Consider the following 19,155-nt stretch of genomic DNA (forward strand, 5'->3'; position numbering starts at 1 on the left):
AATTGACCAGAGATTCCAAGTTCTGTTGGAATTTCAATCTCATTTCCATGAAGAGGATGGGGGACCTTGCATGTAACGTAACATAAAGACCCCGACCAGGCTTTGTGCCCAAGGTTCCCGCCACTCCCTTTCGGGATCAGGTGGTGACCATGCAAGTGTTGCCCCTGGAGAAGGCAGACCCGGCCCTTCAGGTTGTGGCATTTTCCATAGGGCCTTTCTGATGTCAGTCATAGTGACTGACTGAAAGGGGCTACTTGTGTAACCCTCGTTCCCTGAAGGGTCCCTCTTGCCACAATCTTGAACTGTGCTTAATTGAAGTGTGAGTTGCAACTTACCGGTACGTACGGGGAAGTGGCTTCCACCCACCAAATTTCATTAGCCTTTTATTCTAAACTCAAAGGTGATTGGGTTCCCAGGCAGGCCCACATGATGTCAGTCAAGGACGTAATGTCTCCGTTACCTCCTTTAGGGAATGAGGATTAAAAAAGAAACTGAGACGTTTCTCTGATATTTTCTTTTTTTTTATCTGCCATCTTCTCTCTCTAGAAGAGAACTGGTCCAACTCTGTGGTCAACAGGATTTTTCAAATATTGCTTAGTACACCTCTAAAGAAACCCAGTCATATTTCCCCTGCAGTCTCAATAAAGCCTCTAACGAGTGCCAATAATTAATACATTCCATAAATACTATGAATAGGATATTCATTTAGCATTAATCATTTAGTATTGCCTGCAATTTACCACCACGGTTCATAAATATTAAATGTCAGAGTATAGTGAAATCATATTCAATATGAAAACTAAAGTGAACGTTTTAGTGTCAGTGAGTGATGAAGCAGTAGGGATGAGAAGAACATACAGACTTTTATTTATTATGCACACTCTTCTTAGGACAATATAACTTCATACAACCACATAAATAATGGTAAATGATTAAGTGCAAGTTAATAACTTCTCTATCAATCAAACACTTATCAGGCCCTTAAATGGTACTTGCAGCAAAGCCCTAAAACTGTCACATACATATTCAGATCAAGTGTCTTGTGGGCAGATAAATTCTCCTCTGCTTGCTCAAAAATATACTAGTGCACACTTGACAGTCATGAGTAAAATGTTTTGGAAACATTTATCAGATAGGTGTATATTATTTGTATGTATGCAGTATTTTACAGTCTCATATAAATCTAAAATGGGGTCTGAATTGTAAAGTGCAGCAATAATATACTCGTTGGATAAGACCATTAAACATTAAAATACTTAATTTATATTTAAAGTTGCATTATTCTGACGGTTAATAAACATTTGTTTACTTGATGGCACTAAATGTGTAGCATACTGGAGTGTGAATTCTACATGAGAAATGTTGGTAGAAAAATAATTACAATAAAAAAAAAAAAATCTGTGATTTCATAAAACGCAGTGATCCGTGCCTTTCATCACTGTGTTGCGCAGCTCGACTGCTTCACCGCCTCTGCCTCAATCAACATCTTCTCAATCTCCACCTTCAACACACAGAGTAAATGATTGAATACTTTTGAATGAAGAGCCAATGTTGGTGTGTGATGAGTCAGGTCCCTGTACCTGGCAGTGGTAGTATGCTCTGCTGCTCAGGTGTTTCTGAGGCTGAACGTCACTTTCAATCCCCACTGATTTTACGCGTGTTTGGGACACCACCGCATTTGCCACCTCACACTCAAGCCTGACGTACGGGAACCAGTCAGCGGGAATCTCCTGATCTGATGCCAGCTCCAGCTTACACGCCAACGACTGAGGCTGCTCCAGCGCTACAGACAAAACAACCACAACACCTGTGAGATGCACCCACACCTGAATTACCAATAAGACCCTTCCACTTGACTGTTTGATTTCTGCAATGTATTGGAACACAAGGTATCCGATTCAATCTTAACCTCACTAACATAAAACTTTAATATCCTGTGTACATAACGTTTATACTTCTCTTTTATAATAGTTGTGTTGTATTTTCTTACCCACATTCTTGGGAGGAAACCGCTCGATTCTCCACACAATGGCTCGATGCACATTCTCATATTTGACCGTGCCAACAGACACATGCATTGCAGACTGAGTCTCGGCCAAATGAGCTGAGCCCAGACACGTGTTTCTGTTCATACGAGCTTTCAGAGACTTCTGCCGCAGCAGCAACATGCTGTTGGGCACTTTGACCCAGTCGCCTGGGAACGGCACCTGAAGCACAACGTTCTCACACGCTGTCTCAGTCGGCCATGGGAAGCTGGACGAGACATTGAGGAAGACCTGGAGCTCAATGCAGGCACCCTGCACTGTGACCAGGGCTTTAACAGAGAGCGGCGGCTCCCCGCAGTGGAGCGACACTGTTCTGAAGCGCACCAGCTCCACACGACAGGCGTCCGGAGGACAGAACTTAATTAGCCGCTGGCCCACAAACTCTGCTTCTCTGACACACCGATGGAAATGGTAGTCTGCGATCTCCATCCAGACCTCCTCGTCCTCATCGGAGGCGTAGACTGGAGCTTGTCTGAGAAGACCCAGGTCGTTCAGAGCCAGGAAACACTCCGGTGCCCCGTTCAAGAAAGAGAGGCAGTGTATTTGTGTAATGGCCATGCACTCGAGAACAACTCCGTCCCTGCTCTGTCGCACCCAGATGTGGTCAGATATCTGCAAGGACAGCTCCTGTTCCTCGTAGTGTTTGTGCTGCTGGTGAGGCACTGGTAACCGCAATAGCTCTTCTTCTATGGACACCAGCAAGTCCTCCAAGTCTCCGTATTCAGTGGTGCCAAACTTCAAGAGCTGCTCCACTTCTGGTTCATGGGTCACCTCATGCTTGGGGTGATAGCGCTTTCTCTCAACGTACGACACATGCTCGACCTTTAGCGTGGCGATCTTACGCGGCTCACCGTAGCTCTCGAGCTTCGGACCCGAAAGTGTACAGTAGGCATGCAGCTGGAACTCTTTGAAGGGTTTCTCCAAGCCCTTCTCATAAAAGAGCTGCAGGAGTGCTCCAGGTAGCAGCTGAAGGTATATGGGACCCCACTGGCGTGAGGACATGCGGTTCTTCTTCTCCGGGATCCGAAGCATCAAGGACCAACCATGTCTACTCTGACTGAGGAACAAGCCCTGTGGGATGAAGGTAGGAAGATTTCTGTTGCTCGCTTGACCTTTCACAGCAACTGAGCCTGAAGGTCGCTTATCCTTTTCCACTTTCCCATCATCACCTTCCTGCTGGTTCTCCTCTGTTCTCAGCTGTTCTAGTTTATGGCATATGTAAGAGTAGGAGTACTGAAGGTGGTCTTGGGGTGGCTCACTGCCATCCTTGGAACGGATGAAGAAACGGGGCAAACTGGGTCCAGAGTCGGAGTCAGACGATGAGGTCCAGGACACTCGTTTATGCTCAGTTTCTTCCCAGAAGGGGTTGAAATGGCCTGGCTCATCATAGGGTGCATTGAGAGAGACAGAGCCTTCAGGCAGTTTTATGCAGTCTCTCTGAGAGAGGCTGGACAGACCACCAGAGAGGTCCGGCTGGTCCTGAGGAGCGTAATGCAAGGGAGATAGACCTGCCGGAGTCAAACCAACTGGAGTTTGCAGAGGAGTGTTACTGGGCACACATGAACTCCCATTGAAGCTGAAATCCATGGAAGGGGATTCGATGGTGGAGCTGAAGCTCCATGATTCACTGCCCAGGGATGGCAGAACAAGTTTCAACCCATTGGGCCGAGGTACTGAACCTGAGTTTGATGTAGAAGTGCGTAGAGATTTTTGGGGTGAGGAGAAGGATGTCCCTTCATCTTCAAATGTAACCCAGTTGGCTGGATGATTTGTGGAGCACATTGCTTTACTGTTCTTGTGCAAACAATCTTCTGCAGAAATAGAAACAGACAGACACTAATAAATATACAGAAAAAAAATTGCCTTGGTTTTTCTATCAGTTCAAGCCCGGAAGTGGGAACAGAGTTCAAATTCAGATTTTCAAGTCTGACCCAAGCCCGCCTTTTTCCCCTTCTACTAAAACGTCTTACACTACTGTTTCAGATATTAAAATAGTTCTGTTTTTAGTGTAATGGCAAAATGATTCTATTTCATTCAGCTTTTTTAATTAGTTAAGTTAGAAAAAAAATGTTTGGAGCATCTGTTTGTTAAATACAAGTTTGACGAAATCAACAAAACGTGAATTTATCAAATAAAAACAAACATGATGAAGACATGATAAATATATCTATAGAAAGCTGTTAGTAAATAATTTATTTGTGCACAACACATTCCTGGTAATTATTTTAGCTGGGGTTTTACAGCGTCTGAGAGCAGAACTCTTCAGCTGCAGGACACTGAACACCGTCAAGACGCTCTCATGGTTTTATGTTGTTTCCACTAGTGCCACACCATGGTTTTTCATCACTATTTGATGGATGTCTAAAATATAAAAATAAGCAGAAGCCTAAAACAAGCCCGAGGCCCAACTGTCATCCATAAAATGTGTTGCACAAATCTGAACATCTGGGTTGTACTGTTCTGTTGCAAGTAATCCTAATGATTCCTAACTGCAAGCCAAATAGTAATCTCCTTTAAATAATCCCCACCGACAGACATGGCCTGTAGAAGAAGAAGAGCTGCTTTAGCTGTCATTACAACAAAGAGACGCTGCCACTTCCCAAACTCTTTGATTGGCATCAGAAATCAGAATTTATTCAGATCAGGCTTTCTGAACTTTATCAATCGACATGTGATCTGGATTATGTAATTAAAAATTAAGTACTTGTTAAAATTATATTTTAAAGTAATCAGACTGCTGTTGCTTTTATTACATGATTTCATATTTTTCAGACAATAAATGTTACTCTTTAAAATATCACTTCAATACACTCAGAAAGTATCAGAAAGTTATGTGGACACTCACACAAAGACCAGGCACTAGTCACATGACTATAAGGCCACACGGCATTAGAGCAACGGATTTTAACAATCACTTAAACTTTATTTAAAGACATGTTTTTGCAGCACTTCAGAATTGCAAAAACCACTGATGTTGACATTCATTTTTATTTGAATTACCATTCATTGTGGTATTTAATCATATATTACTGTCTTTGTGCAGTAAATGTTTCAAATTCATGTCATTTCTCATTCACCTTTTATATTTACTTGAAGTACACCAGAAATTTTAAGGCAGTAAGTTAATAAAGAATCTTTTTATTAAACTCATAAACCGCCTGCTTTTCCTTTAGATTATCAAGGTTTCCCAAACTGAGGTTAATAATGTTTAATGTGTTTTATGTTGTTAATAACGACTGGATCATATTTTCTTACTCTCTATATCAATACGGTATAAGATTAACCCATTTAAAATCAACGTTATTAGAAAGATCAAAAATAAGACAAAAGCAGTCTGATTATATTATCTCAAATGTGTAATGTATTCTGTATTTTGAAATATTTTAACTAATCTAGGGCTGCAACTATGATTATTTTGGTAATTAAAGCAATCTACTGGTTATACAGATTTGTTAGTAACAAGCCTAACTTAGTCCTTTTAGTATGACTAATGATAAGGCAGTAATAATTGGCTCAAATAAAATATCAAAACCAAGTAATTACATGGTTTTAATGAATAACTCTGTTAAAATGCATAATGTAAAATACCTATACATAATATAAACGTAAAAAAAAAACAAACTTAAAGTAAATGTATTACACCAAAGCCCTGCAGAGGACGCCAGCGACACGCTGCCGTTTGACTTTACAGCGGGATTAAAGCACCTTTCAGTCCATCGGATCTTAATACTTGGCCACATGCAGACACAGAGACGTTTATCTCGATGTACAATAAATGTCAGAAAGAGTCTGCTGTATTCTCCTGTGATGTGTTTAATACACACGGTTTCTCTGATGCACTTTAAATCCACAGAGCATGCAGAAGAAGAGTTTGGCCTCTTTCACACTAACTTACTGCTAAAGTTTACACATTAAGAGATCTTTTTAAAAATCCTGGTGAATCTGTCCTGGAAATCATCTTCTGTTTACAGAGTTCTTCAGTATGTGACGCTTCTCCATTCATCAGGGCTGACTGATACTGGACAGCACACAGAACATCCCGACTGGCTACAAGTGTTAGCTGTGCTCCTCTCACGCACGTCCTCATTGAGTTTGTTGACCCCAGAACATCATTTTAAATCAAAAAAAAAAAAAAAAAATGTAATTCTGACCATGTCTTCACACACATGTCCTTCACCCACGAGCACTGCCTTAACTCAGATTTAGTGATAGATGAAGGACACTGCTGTACACATCAGAAAAACTATGAGCTGGTTCTGGTCTGATCACAATAATGTTCCAGAGTCAAAGAGGCTGATGCAGGAACACGTCAGACTCTGCACATCACTGGCAGACCAACTCATTGACTCAAAAGGGATATTGTGTTTTTAAAATGAATGATTATTTTTTCTGCAGCCAGATATCCAGCACGGTGCCGGAAAACTTCAAGCCCTGTATTATATCCGTTTTCACTTCTTATGTTGTTTTTGTTATTGCTCTCCAGCTACAGATTTCTGAGGGCTTTTAATAGATGGACACTTCTGGTCTTTCTTTATTACTGGAGCGGTCTACTGTATGATTACGGCACTCACCTCCTGAGGTCACAACCATCACCAAGAACGTCTCACCACTATATAATGGGCAGTGTTTCCTCAGGAGGACTCAACTCTTTCTCTGGAGTGTAATGACTACTTGTCTCCATGAAACGTCTGATAAATGAGACACAGCTGAGCTCATGGGTCTGAATCAGACGTGTAATCAGAGACGTCTCCAGGACTCTTTTAGTGGATTAAGAGCCTGCTCGCTGTGATCTGACCAGGAGTAAATGCTCAAACCACTTCACTCCACTGCACAGACGAAACCAGACAAGTTTACATGCATCTGACTGTTGAAACATCATACATGAATCTCACTCCTCCCCAGATGTTAATATAATAATTGTGTGAGAGAATTTTACCGGTTATATGCCATGTTACAGTCAGATACGACAGCACCAATGTGAGACGCATCGCTGCAAGCCAAGCACTAACTGCTGCTAATGAAATTAAAGATGTAGATGACTCACACGATCTTCTTTATTAAAGTCCTGAGACTAACTTCGCAGGAAGCAGAGCCGGACAGATTCCACAGATACTAAAAACCCAGTGCCTGTGATTGATCTTAAATCATCAGCTTCTGCTGAACATGCTTATTTTTACTTAAATGATCACGCAGTGGGTTATTATACCACACATTACACGTTTTTAAAATCGTTATTTAGTTGTAATGCAGGGATTTCCAAACTACTTTTTCAGCTTTTGATCTATCTAAAGGTCACCCGAATAAATCACCTAAAATAAGCGTATGCTTCTTCAGAAACAGAGTGATGGAGCACTGACTGGAAGTGTGTGTCTTCTTCGTGTGTGTGAAGGTGAATCTTCTCATCGGGTTTAGTTCTGAGGTCTGAGAATCGGAGAGAATGCCAACAGCAATCAGTTTCTCTCTTTCTGTGAAGTGCTGCAGAAACTTCAACAACACACACAACTAACTGACAAATCAACAAAGACTGCCTTCTGTCCCTGTAACTCGGAAAATTACTTACAAAGTACTCCGTCAACTCTGGAGAGAATCTGAGGAGATGCTGGCTCACCTTCGTCATGCTAACAGTAAGTAAAGGTTAGAAACCGTAACCGTCCCCGAAGTCGCTGTTTGTTTCTCGCAGACAGAGTTAAGGACGGATTCGGATCAGCTGTGTTTCATTCCGCGGCCAACTTCAGAACTACATAAAATAACGACAAACAAGCGAAAACTGTGGTGTGGTGCGTGCATGTTTGAGATATTTTGTCACCTCATTGTTTTAGATGAATGATCCAGTGCAGACGGTATTTTCTCAAAATGGCAGAAATAAGTGGAGCGGACGCGATTCCAGCCAAAACATCCCGAAGGGGAAGCGGATTCTGCCGTTCTACTACGGCGAAGGGCTCTCCTTAATATTCATGAGGCCCGGATGAGCGCCAATCAAGCTCAGCACACCCTCATTAATATGCATGAGATAAGCCTTCAGCGTTACATTCATATTCATGAGCGCATACCCTCCTCCAATAGGTTACCGGCAGCGTCAGCGACACCTCATTAATATTCATGAGCTCAACCTTCGCCGTAGTAGTAATTTGGAAAACTCCTTCAGCCACCAAAACTTTTTTCTTTTTATGTTAAGTCTTGCGTTTAGTCTTAGGAGAAGTGAAGAAAAAAACTGAAGGCAAAATAGCTGAGTTTACAGCTTTATTATCTTGATTTTGGTTGAATCCAGTACATTGTGCCGCTAAACAGATCCATATAAAGAGACTAAGAGAGACTAAAAGGAGATGATCATGACACTCATGCTGCCCTTCATCAGCTATCAGAGCATTCAAGAGCTGAATGGATTCAGTGACAGATTCACATCATACTCTACTGCACAAAAATCTGTGATATGTGACCTCATGAACTCTAGACAACGACAATAGATTTAGTGCATAAAAACATGGTTTATTTTCTGAGGAAATTAAGCAGGAAAATCACATGGATCCTTCTCATCCAGACGATCTCTTCAGTATATTTGTTCAGAAAAAAAGCACACAGGTTTACCATGATTTCACTCTTAATTCGGCAGAGCAGCGTCTGGGAGTAATTCAAACAGACTTGTGTGTTTTTGTGTCTGTGTGAGAGTGTGTGTGTGTGTGTGTGTGTGAGGCAGGATTTCTCTAACAAACCACATCTGTGTGAGGAGAAACAGACTAATTCCACCATTAAACACACTCACATACACACACACACAGCGATGGTTCCTCTAGAGATCAGCTGCTTCCTGTCACATGTCTGGTGTGGGAATGTTCGCCGTCACTGAGACATTATCGGCTCTTGTTCTTCTTTGAGTTGCCCTGAAAGAGTCCAGAAGAACAGAGATCAGGTTTCACTCGGTGCCTCATTCAAACATCAGATAGAGCAAAGCATCATTATTCCAGATGTGTCCTCATTAGAGCTGGGTATTAACAGTTTTGACAAAGGCAGTTCAGTTTGATTTGATTCAATATTGATTTTGAATTTATATCAGCTACAGTACATTTCTCAACTAATGCTGTAAATTATACAGTAGACTCAGTTGATACCACATTACTATAATCCTGAAGTGTACACAAACACTAAAATACACTACATTTTTTGGAACAATAATGTTACAATACAAACTACAAAATTCATTCATTCATTCATTCATAAAATATAAATCCCACCATATAAAAAAATATTAAAGAACAGTAAAATAAAGTAAAAAGAAAAATTATCATCAAAATTATTGTCTCTAAAGTGTATTTCTATCAGACTAAAGTGACTAAGGTAAATGTGATGTTACGTGACAAGCAGATATAGCAGTGATGTATTCCCATGAAACTTGAGCGACACACATTTCGGTAAGATGTTTCCTTTGCTTTAGTAACAGTTACAGCACAAAATTAATATTAATGAAAATCCAAAGTCATGGATCAGTTCATGTTCTATCTGTCACTCCGCATCAAACAGCAGCTTATCGTTTTCTGATAACATCTCAGTATCTCACTATGAGAACACCTCAGCCACGAGCGAACAATTACAGCACGGTGGTCAGACCGATCCCTGCAGTGATCAGACAGTCCTCCCTCTCTGGTACACACACCACCTTCTGGACTGTGCGCTCTGCAAGAAGAGTGAAATATAAAAATGACCTGAATAAAGTATATTAAATATCAGGTACCGCTCCCACTACAAGCACTAAAAGTGAGCTAGAGATGACTCTGTCACATCAAATCTATATCTCACATATATGTGCAGTGATGCCCAACAACTAGAACCTCTTCTGAACCGAGCCTAGAAAGTAGCCATTCCTCTCATGGAGTCAGTCCAAGAGACAAGTGTATGAAGAGAAAAATGCTTCCAGTTTCACCCATGTTTGCTCCTGTTGTGTCCCTGACCTTAGAAACAAAAGCCCTTAGTTCTTAGAGTAACTTTCTAACTGAAAAACAAAGATTCTGGTTGCTTAGTGGTCGAGATGAGTGCATCCTCCTCGTAGCGGACCTAACATTAGAGGGCCTGAGGTTCTCTAAGGTTTGCTACATTTTAATTGGCTCTTGGTAGACTAATATAAACAAACTGTCCAACAGATAAAGATGCCAGGATAAGATGTCCTTACAGGGCAAGAACAAGAACTTTGATACAAAGGTCAAAACTAACACTGCGTTCAGAATATTCTAATAAATTCAACAGGAGAAAGATTGGGCCACAACATGTGGATGGAATCAGCCAGTCACAGCTTGAATGAAATGAAGAAGCACCAGACTGTAATCTCCTACTCATCGGGAAGGGTCTCTGGTCTACACAGACACACTCATTCTGAGTCTCCCATCCCAAGAGGCAGAAACATCAACGTTCTGAGCCTCTGGCTCAAGCAGGAAGAGGCAATAGCAGAGATCAAGTCCTGAGTCTCCAGCTTCGAGACAGCAATAATAGATACGAAGAACGCTTTGAGTCTCCAGCCTGCGAGGAAAGAGATTCAGACTTCATTCAGAGTCTTTGTCCAGAGAGAAAGCAACAGATGCAGCATGTCCCGAGTCTCCATTCTAGAGAGACAAAGCAGACCGAACAAGTTCTGAGGCTCTAGCCCAGAGAGGCAAAAGACACAGACATTTGCAACAAGGTTAAGCCCCAGAGAGCAAACCTTCACTCCCAGGTACTTTTGCTTGCACGTTACAGGCCAGGACCTTCTGCACCTGCTCCAGGGCCTCATCTGTGTGTTCCACATTTAAGGACCCTTTGGTGCTCCAGGAGATGTCCCAGGCTGTTGAAACGAATTCCTGCTTCTTTCCCCACAGTATTGTCACTAGTACAAGGAGTAGAGGAGATGTGCTAGTAAGGAGCCTGCCTGAAATCACCGGAGGCTGTTTAGCTGTGTTCTCTCTGGGCTGAGTATGAGAGAAGCATGGCCCCTGGCCCCATGGTTTTCTGTTATAGCCACCAAAGTCTCCTGTCTCGGGTTTTTGCAGGAAAACCAAAACAAACAGAGCAGCCCTCTAGATTAGATATGGCAGCTTGAGCATGCTTAACACCTAAACATGCAATACATGAGATCCACAGACAGAACGAGCACACGTCTCTCTCTTCATTAGGTAAACTGTCACTTTATATAGATTTATCCCCAGAGCAGCGGTATGCAGTGTTACTTCCTTTTGAAATATAAAAGTACTATTTTCCTTTACACTAACTAAAACGTATTCAATCAGAAAATCAGGAATTTTCAGAAAAATGAATGGATGTTAGAAAGAGAATGCTGTTGTGTGCTGTAAAAATGAGCACTGTAAAGTTCTGTAATATGAGCCCTTGTTTTATATGAAACGTAAAAAAGCACAAAGCTAACGGTCATTTATTGGAGGGGAGATGCGCTTCAATGTTCTGTTCATTAAATAAAAACATGCTAGACTAATCAATTCTTGGGATTTAAGTATCAATATCATTTCACAAAAAAAAAAAAAAATTCTTTACCCAGCCCTAGTTTTTATACTGACAAGCAACAGCAATATATTGTCTGTTTGTGAAGAGTTAAAGAGATCGTTCATAGAATGGCCGATATTCTGTTTGCGGTATATCATTGAAAATACTCCTCACAACAGAAACTCGTCTTCTTCATGATAATACACTTCCGAGGCTAAGATGGCTCTGCTGTTCCTGTCGGCAAGCCGTCGTCCTGTGTTTGTATTTATTCTTTTTCTGCTACTATGTTTACTTGCCGATGGAATGACTTCACTTCAGAAGTATGATTGTGAGTTCTTACTTAGTCATGGATATGCTCAGTCAGTATACAGGTGGACAACACAACACAATACAGATTTCTATAGCACATTTAAAACAACTACTGTTAACCAAAGTGCTTTCCAAAGTCATCACATACAGTCACATTAACAAAATTCATCATTAAAAATATAAAACCTATTCCCTCCAAGCAATTCTAAAAGCTCTACCAAAGAAGTATGATTTCAGTCTAGACTTAAAAGCATCCACGACGGATGGAGGAGAATTAATATGCAATGGGGGTTGAGGCGTTGAGCAGCCCCTGGAAAAGCTCTGTCCCCTTTTGATCTTAATCTTGTTTTAGGAACATAAAGATTCATCTGATTTGAAGTTTCTTGAATTTTTATAAGGAATCAATAGGTCTGCAATATATTTTCGGGGCAATGCCATGTAGCGCTTTAAAAACCATCAGCAAAACTTTAAATTCAATTCTAAATTCTACAGGCAACCAGTGTAGAGAAACCAAAACTGTAATTCTCTCTCTCTTCTTTGTGAGAGTCAAAGGTCTGGCAGCAGCATTTTATACTAATTAAAGACGGTATTGTTGGCCCTGTGTATACCTGTATATACAGAAATATAGTAATCAATGCATGATGACTCAAAGGCATGAATAACAGTCTACGGGTCCTTAAAAGAGAGTATTGTTTTCAGTTTAGAAACGATTCTGAGTTGATAAAAGACAGTCCCAGTCCCAACACTGTCGAATTGTTTAATCCATCTACCGGCAAATGTTTTTTGTGTACCTGTGTATCAGAAACGGCATAGAAATGGGGAAGGAGAGGTTAGATTTAGAAGATCTATCAGAAGCCAACTGTGGATTAAAATATAATCAATGGTCTGTCCTGCATTCCTGTACTCAGAGACAATATTCCAACACAGAGCTAAATCTGCATGTTTACTATGTTTACTTGTGTTATCTTTAATATAATATCTTAATTTGTCTGATGATCTGAAATATTAAAGTGTGACAAACACGCAAAACAATTTTAAGTAGGGGAAAAAACTGTTTGTGTTCTCTTTAACCACACCAGTGTGACGACTATTAATAATCTTGCTGCTACGATAACTGCTATGAATTTAACAAAACCAACTAAACAACTAAAAATGTTTATCTAAAAAAAGTTTACTTCCTTTAACATCTGCATTCATTTCAATTCAACTATAATAAATCCTTAGAAGTTACAAATGAGCTGAGTTTTAAACCAAAGTTCACGTCCTAAGAAAGGGAAGCATATTTCAGAGCTGAATGATGACCTTGGAGGCGAGCTTGAGCGTGTCGATCTCGTCGCGCTGTTTGCTGAGCGTGTCGTTCATGCTGCACAGGTGGTCGCTCATCATGCTCAGCTGGTCTTCATAGCTTCTCTTGGTGGTGCTGAGCTCATCCTGAAGCACAGCAGAGAGTCAGATAAACACCACACAGCGAGTCAGACGAACGCTGCCACGAGCCGTACCTGTAAGCGTGTGATGTTCTGATGAGCCAGCTTCAGCTCCTCAGTCAGCGTCTCGCGGGACTTCTCTGCCATCGCCAGGCGTTTGGCCACGGCTCGACACTAGAAGAGAACGCATGAGGACCGCTTCTGATCACGTCAAATAATAGCATGTGCTTAAGCCTTTACTGTTTAACAACGAGCTCTGGACATCACTAGACAACAGTCAGTCAAAGCATCCGTGTGTGTGTGTGTGTGTGTGTGTGTGTGTGTGAGAGAATGAATGTCATGGTTTTCTCAGAGCTGCTCTAAGAGTCAACAAAACTGCCATCATATACACTCTGAAACGAAGTAAAGCAAAATAAAAAGTCTGGTTTAACTTGTAGAAATGACAGAAATACACGATTGTATACTAAAATGTACTTCTAAAAGAATGCAACAATATTAAAAGGGTTTTCCTGTTAAAGCTGTTAGCGCATAGATAAGATCTCGTTACAAAGATTAAAGTCTCCAAACCAAAGAAATATTCTTTCTGCTGTACAATGAAAAAATTGGTGCGTGTGATGACTAAACGTACCCCTGTAGCACATGTGCATAACACAGCTTTTTTGACTTTGTGTGTAAGATTGAGGGGTTTTTGATCGTGGACATTAAAATGTCACCAGAATCTGCTTTTGAAGAAATGCTACAGAGCACATACCTGCAGTTCTGGCACCTCTTTGTTGTATTTATTCACAATCAGAAGAGTGCATTATTATTAGGATCTGCTTTAAAGCCTTACGGTTAAACATTAACTCACGCACTGTTCAGACTTTTCCTGAAAGCGTTCACAAGAAGCGCACGCACTACGAGTCTGTCAAACAGCGCCTGCTTACTCAACTAAGTTGTCTTTTGCGCCTGATTCATATCACGTCTAATATTGTCAAAAACATGGTTTACATATAAATACAGTCTAAAATGAAAGTAAAGTGAAGCATGCAGATCTTAAAGCAACAGAACGAAACAAACACCACATTAGACAGATCAGTCATTTAACAGACGGTAAATAAAAAGAACATGGATTGAATAGAAGAAGCAGCAAGCTTGTGATAATGTCGTCCCAAATCTGTATTCATTTTTATTTTTGTGCTGAACACAAAAACTGACCTCAGCGTGGAAGTGAACGGCTTTACTGTCACACATCTGCAGCTGAGCGGTGAGCTCTGACACGCGGCTCATGTAATGATGCTTGATCAGATGTTCACGAGACTCCTGATCTGCAGCCTGCGGCACACCAACATGATTCATATTCATACAGCAGGAGTGAGTTCAGACACACTCAATGAGGAGAAGGAAGATGAATACGTACGCTCTCACTGCAGGGAGTGATGGTCAGCATCCCGATCTGAGGATAGAGAGAAAGACCAGTAATATCTGATAACAGCTCATACAATCTGCACAGCACAACCTGGTTTTAAACATTCATTTCTAATGGACATTTTTATAGAAATATTTTAAATGAAACTGAGCTGGACGCAGCACTTTTAGCAACAGGCCAGTAATAGACGGCACTCTTGAAGGCATGGAAAGCAAAGCCCTTTATGATCAGCAGGATGCTTGTAATAAAGATTTAAATGCAACAGAATAGGCAGTAGAGGTAAGTTTTAATGTTTGCTTGAGCAACTTAATATATAAATCTAGAAGTAAAGTTAAAAGCATTTGAGTTTAATTTTCATTATCAGCTGTTTCAGTGTATTACTGTATCAGCTTTGTGAGTGAGTGTATTACTATACACCTTTGTTTGTAATTTGGTGTGTGTGTGTGTGTGTGTGTGTGTGTGTGTTTTCATTCACAGGGTTCAGGGTCATTGTGGGCTGTTTGATATCTTTGCAGTCATGCCAATATAGCACTCACCAAACTGGAGTCCTGAACAGGCTCCGGAGCATCAGCGCACTCGGGATCAGGGCCGTCTGCAGCACCGTGTGTCTCTTCTGGGTGTCCTGCAGCGATCTGAGCCTCCAGCTGAGCGATGCGCTGAATCTCCTTCTGCAGACGCACTTGACCCAGCTGAGCCTCCAGCAGCCAGTGCTCCTTCTCCTGCTCCAGACGAGACATCTTCTCCTGACTCTGAGCCACCTGAGAGAGAGAGACAGAGAGAGAGAGAGAGAGAGAGACAGAGAGAGAGAGAGAGAGAGAGAGAGAGAGAGAGAGAGAGAGAGAGAGAGAGAGAGAGAGAGAGAGAGAGAGAGAGAGAGAGAGACAGAGAGACAGAGAGAGAGAGAGAGAGAGAGAGAGAGAGAGAGAGAGAGAGAGAGAGAGAGAGAGAGAGAGAGAGAGAGAGAGAGAGAGAGAGAGAGAGAGAGAGAGAGAGAGAGAGAGAGAGAGAGAGAGAGAGAGAGAGAGAGAGAGAGAGAGAGAGAGAGAGAGAGAGAGAGAGAGAGAGAGAGAGAGAGAGAGAGAGAGAGAGAGAGAGAGAGAGAGAGAGAGAGAGAGAGAGAGAGAGAGAGAGAGAGAGAGAGAGAGAGAGAGAGAGAGAGAGAGAGAGAGAGAGAGAGAGAGAGAGAGAGAGAGAGAGAGAGAGAGAGAGAGAGAGAGAGAGAGAGAGAGAGAGAGAGAGAGAGAGAGAGAGAGAGAGAGAGAGAGAGAGAGAGACAGAGAGAGAGAGAGAGAGAGAGAGAGAGAGAGAGAGAGAGAGAGAGAGAGAGAGAGAGAGAGAGAGAGAGAGAGAGACAGAGAGAGAGAGAGAGAGAGAGAGAGAGAGAGAGAGAGAGAGAGAGAGAGAGAGAGAGAGAGAGAGAGAGAGAGAGAGAGAGAGAGAGAGACAGAGAGAGAGAGAGAGAGACAGAGACAGAGAGAGAGAGAGAGAGAGAGAGAGAGAGAGAGAGAGAGAGAGAGAGAGAGAGAGAGAGAGAGAGAGAGAGAGAGAGAGAGAGAGAGAGAGAGAGAGAGAGAGAGAGAGAGAGAGAGAGAGAGAGAGAGAGAGAGAGAGAGAGAGAGAGAGAGAGAGAGAGAGAGAGAGAGAGAGAGAGAGAGAGAGAGAGAGAGAGAGAGAGAGAGAGAGAGAGAGAGAGAGAGAGAGAGAGAGAGAGAGAGAGAGAGAGAGAGAGAGAGAGAGAGACAGAGACAGAGAGAGACAGAGAGACAGAGAGAGAGAGACAGAGAGAGAGAGACAGTATTGATCTTTTATCTTTTCCTTGTTGTTATCATTTTTCTATACATATTTTAAGTTTTGGAAATATTATATCTTTGCAGTCACGCCAATAAAGCAATTTTGAATAGAATTGTAAAAAAAAAAAAAAAATTGATGAGAGACGGACGAGAGAGACGGACGCACACTAACATATAATACCTGCTGCATGAGTCCCTCTCTGCTCTCCGTAGAGCTGGTCAGAACGTGTCTGTTTGCCAGCGCTTCTCTGTAGGGCACAGACTCGGAGCGCACCTGAACACACAACAACACTCGCTCAGCACTGCACTGCTCACACAGTCACACTCTTCAGCTCAATCTAGACCTTTCTGAGGGAGCTCATGTAGCTGGCAGCTCGTCTCTTGTTGTCCATCATGGCGTCGGCCTGCAGCGGGTTCAGGAAGCCTCCTCGAGGACTGTATCCCGGACAAGACGCCAAGAAGTCCAGGCTGTTGCTGAAGAAGGTGGCCATCTGCAGGAGACACAACTGAATGAAGAAGAGCGCCGCGTGTCAGACGTGTGTGTGAAGTGTGTGTGTGTGTGTGATGAAGACCTTTCCGCAGCTGTTTGTGAGCGACGCCAGCGAAGACAGCAAACACTCGTTAGTGGTGCGAAACTTCTGTGTGACGGTGGGCAGGTCCTGCTCCAGAGACACCTTCTGACTGTAGTGCTGAGACAGCTCTGTTCTCACACACACACACACACACACACAGACTGAAGGAATAAATGGCAGGCACACAGCACACAGCCAGTGGTTCTCTCCATCTCTAGATCAGGGGACTGGTTCTGTTTTAATTAGAACTATCAGTAACATGCAGTAAATAACGACAGACAGATCTCCTCCACGGCCGGTGCTTTATCAGCAGCACTTTAAAGCTTACTTATTTTACATGAGTATATTTAGATAGAATATATATACACAAACTTTCTGATCACACAGTAAAAGAGTTCTTCAGTTTATCAATTAAATTTGGTAAGAAGTCTTGTTTTATGAGGAACTGAACAAAGTGAGGTTTTGATTAAAAGAGTAACTTCATTCAGAAGAGAAAACAAGTTCCCACTATCGGATGTTTGTTCATGTCTCTCCGCTGAGAGGAACTGTCTGACAGAAATAAAAGCCCTGATTCTGACACACACACACACACACACACACACACACACACACACACACACTCACCCGTGGCGGCGTCGTGAAGGCCGTGTAAACACACACTCATCTGAGTGAAGACTGCGTTAGCACTGCTCTGACACATCACTTCTGAACACACACCTGCAGAACAAGAGACCAGTCATCAGCCACGCAACACACACACACACACACACACACACACACACACACACACACACACACACACACACACACACACACACACACACACAGACAGACACACATAACAGCTCATGCATCTCTCACACACACACCCTGTATCAGTGGTTCATGCATCTCTCACACACACACACACCAGCAGCTCATGCATCACACACACACACACACACACACACACACACACACACACACACTCACACACTCACACACACACACACACACTCACTGGGCAGGGCTAGCAGAGCCACGTAAGACTTCAACTTCTGGAAGACGGCGGTCAGTTTCTTCATATCCTTCTGTAACTGCCGGTTCTTGGACGCCAGCGCTGCTGTGCAGAGAGACGCCTCGCAGTCCTCCTCTAGACTACACACACACACACACACACACACAAGCTCAAATTCACCACCGAAGACAAGAACACAAGCTGCCCTGCACGAACACCACTTCCATGTTCCACATGAGTTTATATTTGACTCTGAACACTGTAAGCTCAGAAAACAGGATCGTTTCCATCATTGATCATCTTTTAAATGAATTATTAGTTATTCTTTGATACTGCACACGTGTCTCTTTCAGTGTAGTTTAAATAAAGAGCAGTCTCAGGATGGTTAATGTGATTCTGATCATGAGATCAAATGAAGAGATGTTATGGATCATAATACTCTCATAACACTGAGACACTGAACATCCCTCTCTAAATGGTTTCATGACGCTGGTTTTTGTAATGTTTGTAATTACACCGAACCAAAAGATATCAATAAATATCAGATTATCTTCAATACATGACACTATCAGCACAAACCCAGCTCAACTACAGATAATCTACGGTTATTTTATTTAGAGATCACTGAAGAGCTCTGGACTCTTAATATGTCTGTATTTATCGGTGAAGCTCACCTCTTGAGCTGATACGGCAGGATCTTCTGCAGGAAGCTACAGTAAGAGGAGAAGGATCTGGAGAAGTCCAGCAGCTTAGCCATCGTCTCCTGAACACACAGAGAGACCGGAGTCAGTGGAGAGAGAGTGTGTGTGTGTGTGAGAGTGTGTTAGAGTGTGTGTGTGTGAGTGTGTTAGAGTGTGTGTGTGTGTGTGTGTGTGTTAGAGTGTGTGTGTGTGTGTGTGTGTGTTAAGAGTGTGTGTGTGAGAGTGTTAGAGAGTGTGTGTGTGAGTGTGTTAGAGTGTGTGTGTTAGAGTGTGTGTGAGAGAGTGTGTGAGAGAGTGTGTGAGAGAGTGTGAGAGAGAGTGTGTGAGAGAGTGTGTGTCTGTGTGTGTATGTGTGAGAGTGTCTGTGAGTGTGTGTGTGTGTGTGAGTGTGTGTGTGTGAGAGTGTGTGTCTGTGTGTGTGAGTGTGTGTGTCTGTGTGTGTATGTGTGAGAG

The 19,155-nt window shown here is 42.3% G+C and overlaps 2 protein-coding genes across 10 annotated transcripts in view; both read right to left on the reverse strand.

Moving 5' to 3' along the window:
• Positions 1 to 844: 844 nt before the first annotated feature.
• Positions 845 to 7,964, reverse strand: LOC122356450 (stonin-1). Of its 3 annotated transcripts, none has more exons than XM_043255180.1 (4): positions 7,852 to 7,964; positions 1,991 to 3,853; positions 1,581 to 1,783; positions 845 to 1,501 (listed from the first exon to the last, which is right to left on the reverse strand). In XM_043255180.1, exons 2-4 carry the CDS (start codon positions 3,825 to 3,827, stop codon positions 1,436 to 1,438), a joined length of 2,106 nt encoding a protein of 701 aa, XP_043111115.1. In that variant the 5' UTR covers positions 3,828 to 3,853; positions 7,852 to 7,964; the 3' UTR covers positions 845 to 1,435. The 3 variants fall into 3 exon arrangements, with proteins under 3 accessions (XP_043111115.1, XP_043111114.1, XP_043111113.1); XM_043255179.1 differs by having other exon boundaries at positions 1,991 to 3,856; positions 7,852 to 7,959; XM_043255178.1 differs by lacking the exon at positions 7,852 to 7,964 and adding an exon at positions 7,606 to 7,812 and having other exon boundaries at positions 1,991 to 3,856.
• Positions 7,965 to 8,272: 308 nt separating this feature from the next.
• The window catches only part of ppp1r21 (protein phosphatase 1, regulatory subunit 21), a 14,245-nt gene continuing 3,362 nt past the window's right edge, over positions 8,273 to 19,155 (reverse strand). For 6 of the 7 annotated variants that reach the window (XM_043255163.1, XM_043255166.1, XM_043255162.1 and 3 more), the window contains 12 exons: positions 18,676 to 18,764; positions 18,005 to 18,141; positions 17,629 to 17,721; positions 17,005 to 17,165; positions 16,777 to 16,923; positions 16,614 to 16,706; positions 15,179 to 15,400; positions 14,634 to 14,669; positions 14,432 to 14,548; positions 13,310 to 13,408; positions 13,113 to 13,241; positions 8,273 to 8,923 (listed from right to left, as the gene is read on the reverse strand). In XM_043255163.1, the coding sequence (XP_043111098.1) occupies positions 8,894 to 8,923; positions 13,113 to 13,241; positions 13,310 to 13,408; positions 14,432 to 14,548; positions 14,634 to 14,669; positions 15,179 to 15,400; positions 16,614 to 16,706; positions 16,777 to 16,923; positions 17,005 to 17,165; positions 17,629 to 17,721; positions 18,005 to 18,141; positions 18,676 to 18,764 (1,353 nt within the window). In that variant the 3' untranslated portion in view covers positions 8,273 to 8,893. The remainder of the gene's footprint in view (positions 8,924 to 13,112; positions 13,242 to 13,309; positions 13,409 to 14,431; positions 14,549 to 14,633; positions 14,670 to 15,178; positions 15,401 to 16,613; positions 16,707 to 16,776; positions 16,924 to 17,004; positions 17,166 to 17,628; positions 17,722 to 18,004; positions 18,142 to 18,675; positions 18,765 to 19,155) is intronic. The other variant, XM_043255164.1, reaches the window with a different exon arrangement.

The sequence above is a fragment of the Puntigrus tetrazona genome, chromosome 13 (assembly GCF_018831695.1).
Source record: "Puntigrus tetrazona isolate hp1 chromosome 13, ASM1883169v1, whole genome shotgun sequence".
Classification (NCBI taxonomy): Eukaryota; Metazoa; Chordata; class Actinopteri; order Cypriniformes; family Cyprinidae; genus Puntigrus; species Puntigrus tetrazona.

Bases quoted from the DNA above. Each gene is read 5' to 3' on its own strand.
- LOC122356450 (XM_043255180.1), bottom strand. From the start codon at position 3,827: ATGTGCTCCACAAATCATCCAGCCAACTGGGTTACATTTGAAGATGAA. The intron at 1,784-1,990 runs GTAAGAAAATAC...TTTTGTCTGTAG, and splicing joins GTTTCCTCCCAAGAATGTGG to CGCTGGAGCAGCCTCAGTCG. The intron at 1,502-1,580 runs GTACAGGGACCT...TGTGTGTTGAAG, and splicing joins GAGCATACTACCACTGCCAG to GTGGAGATTGAGAAGATGTT.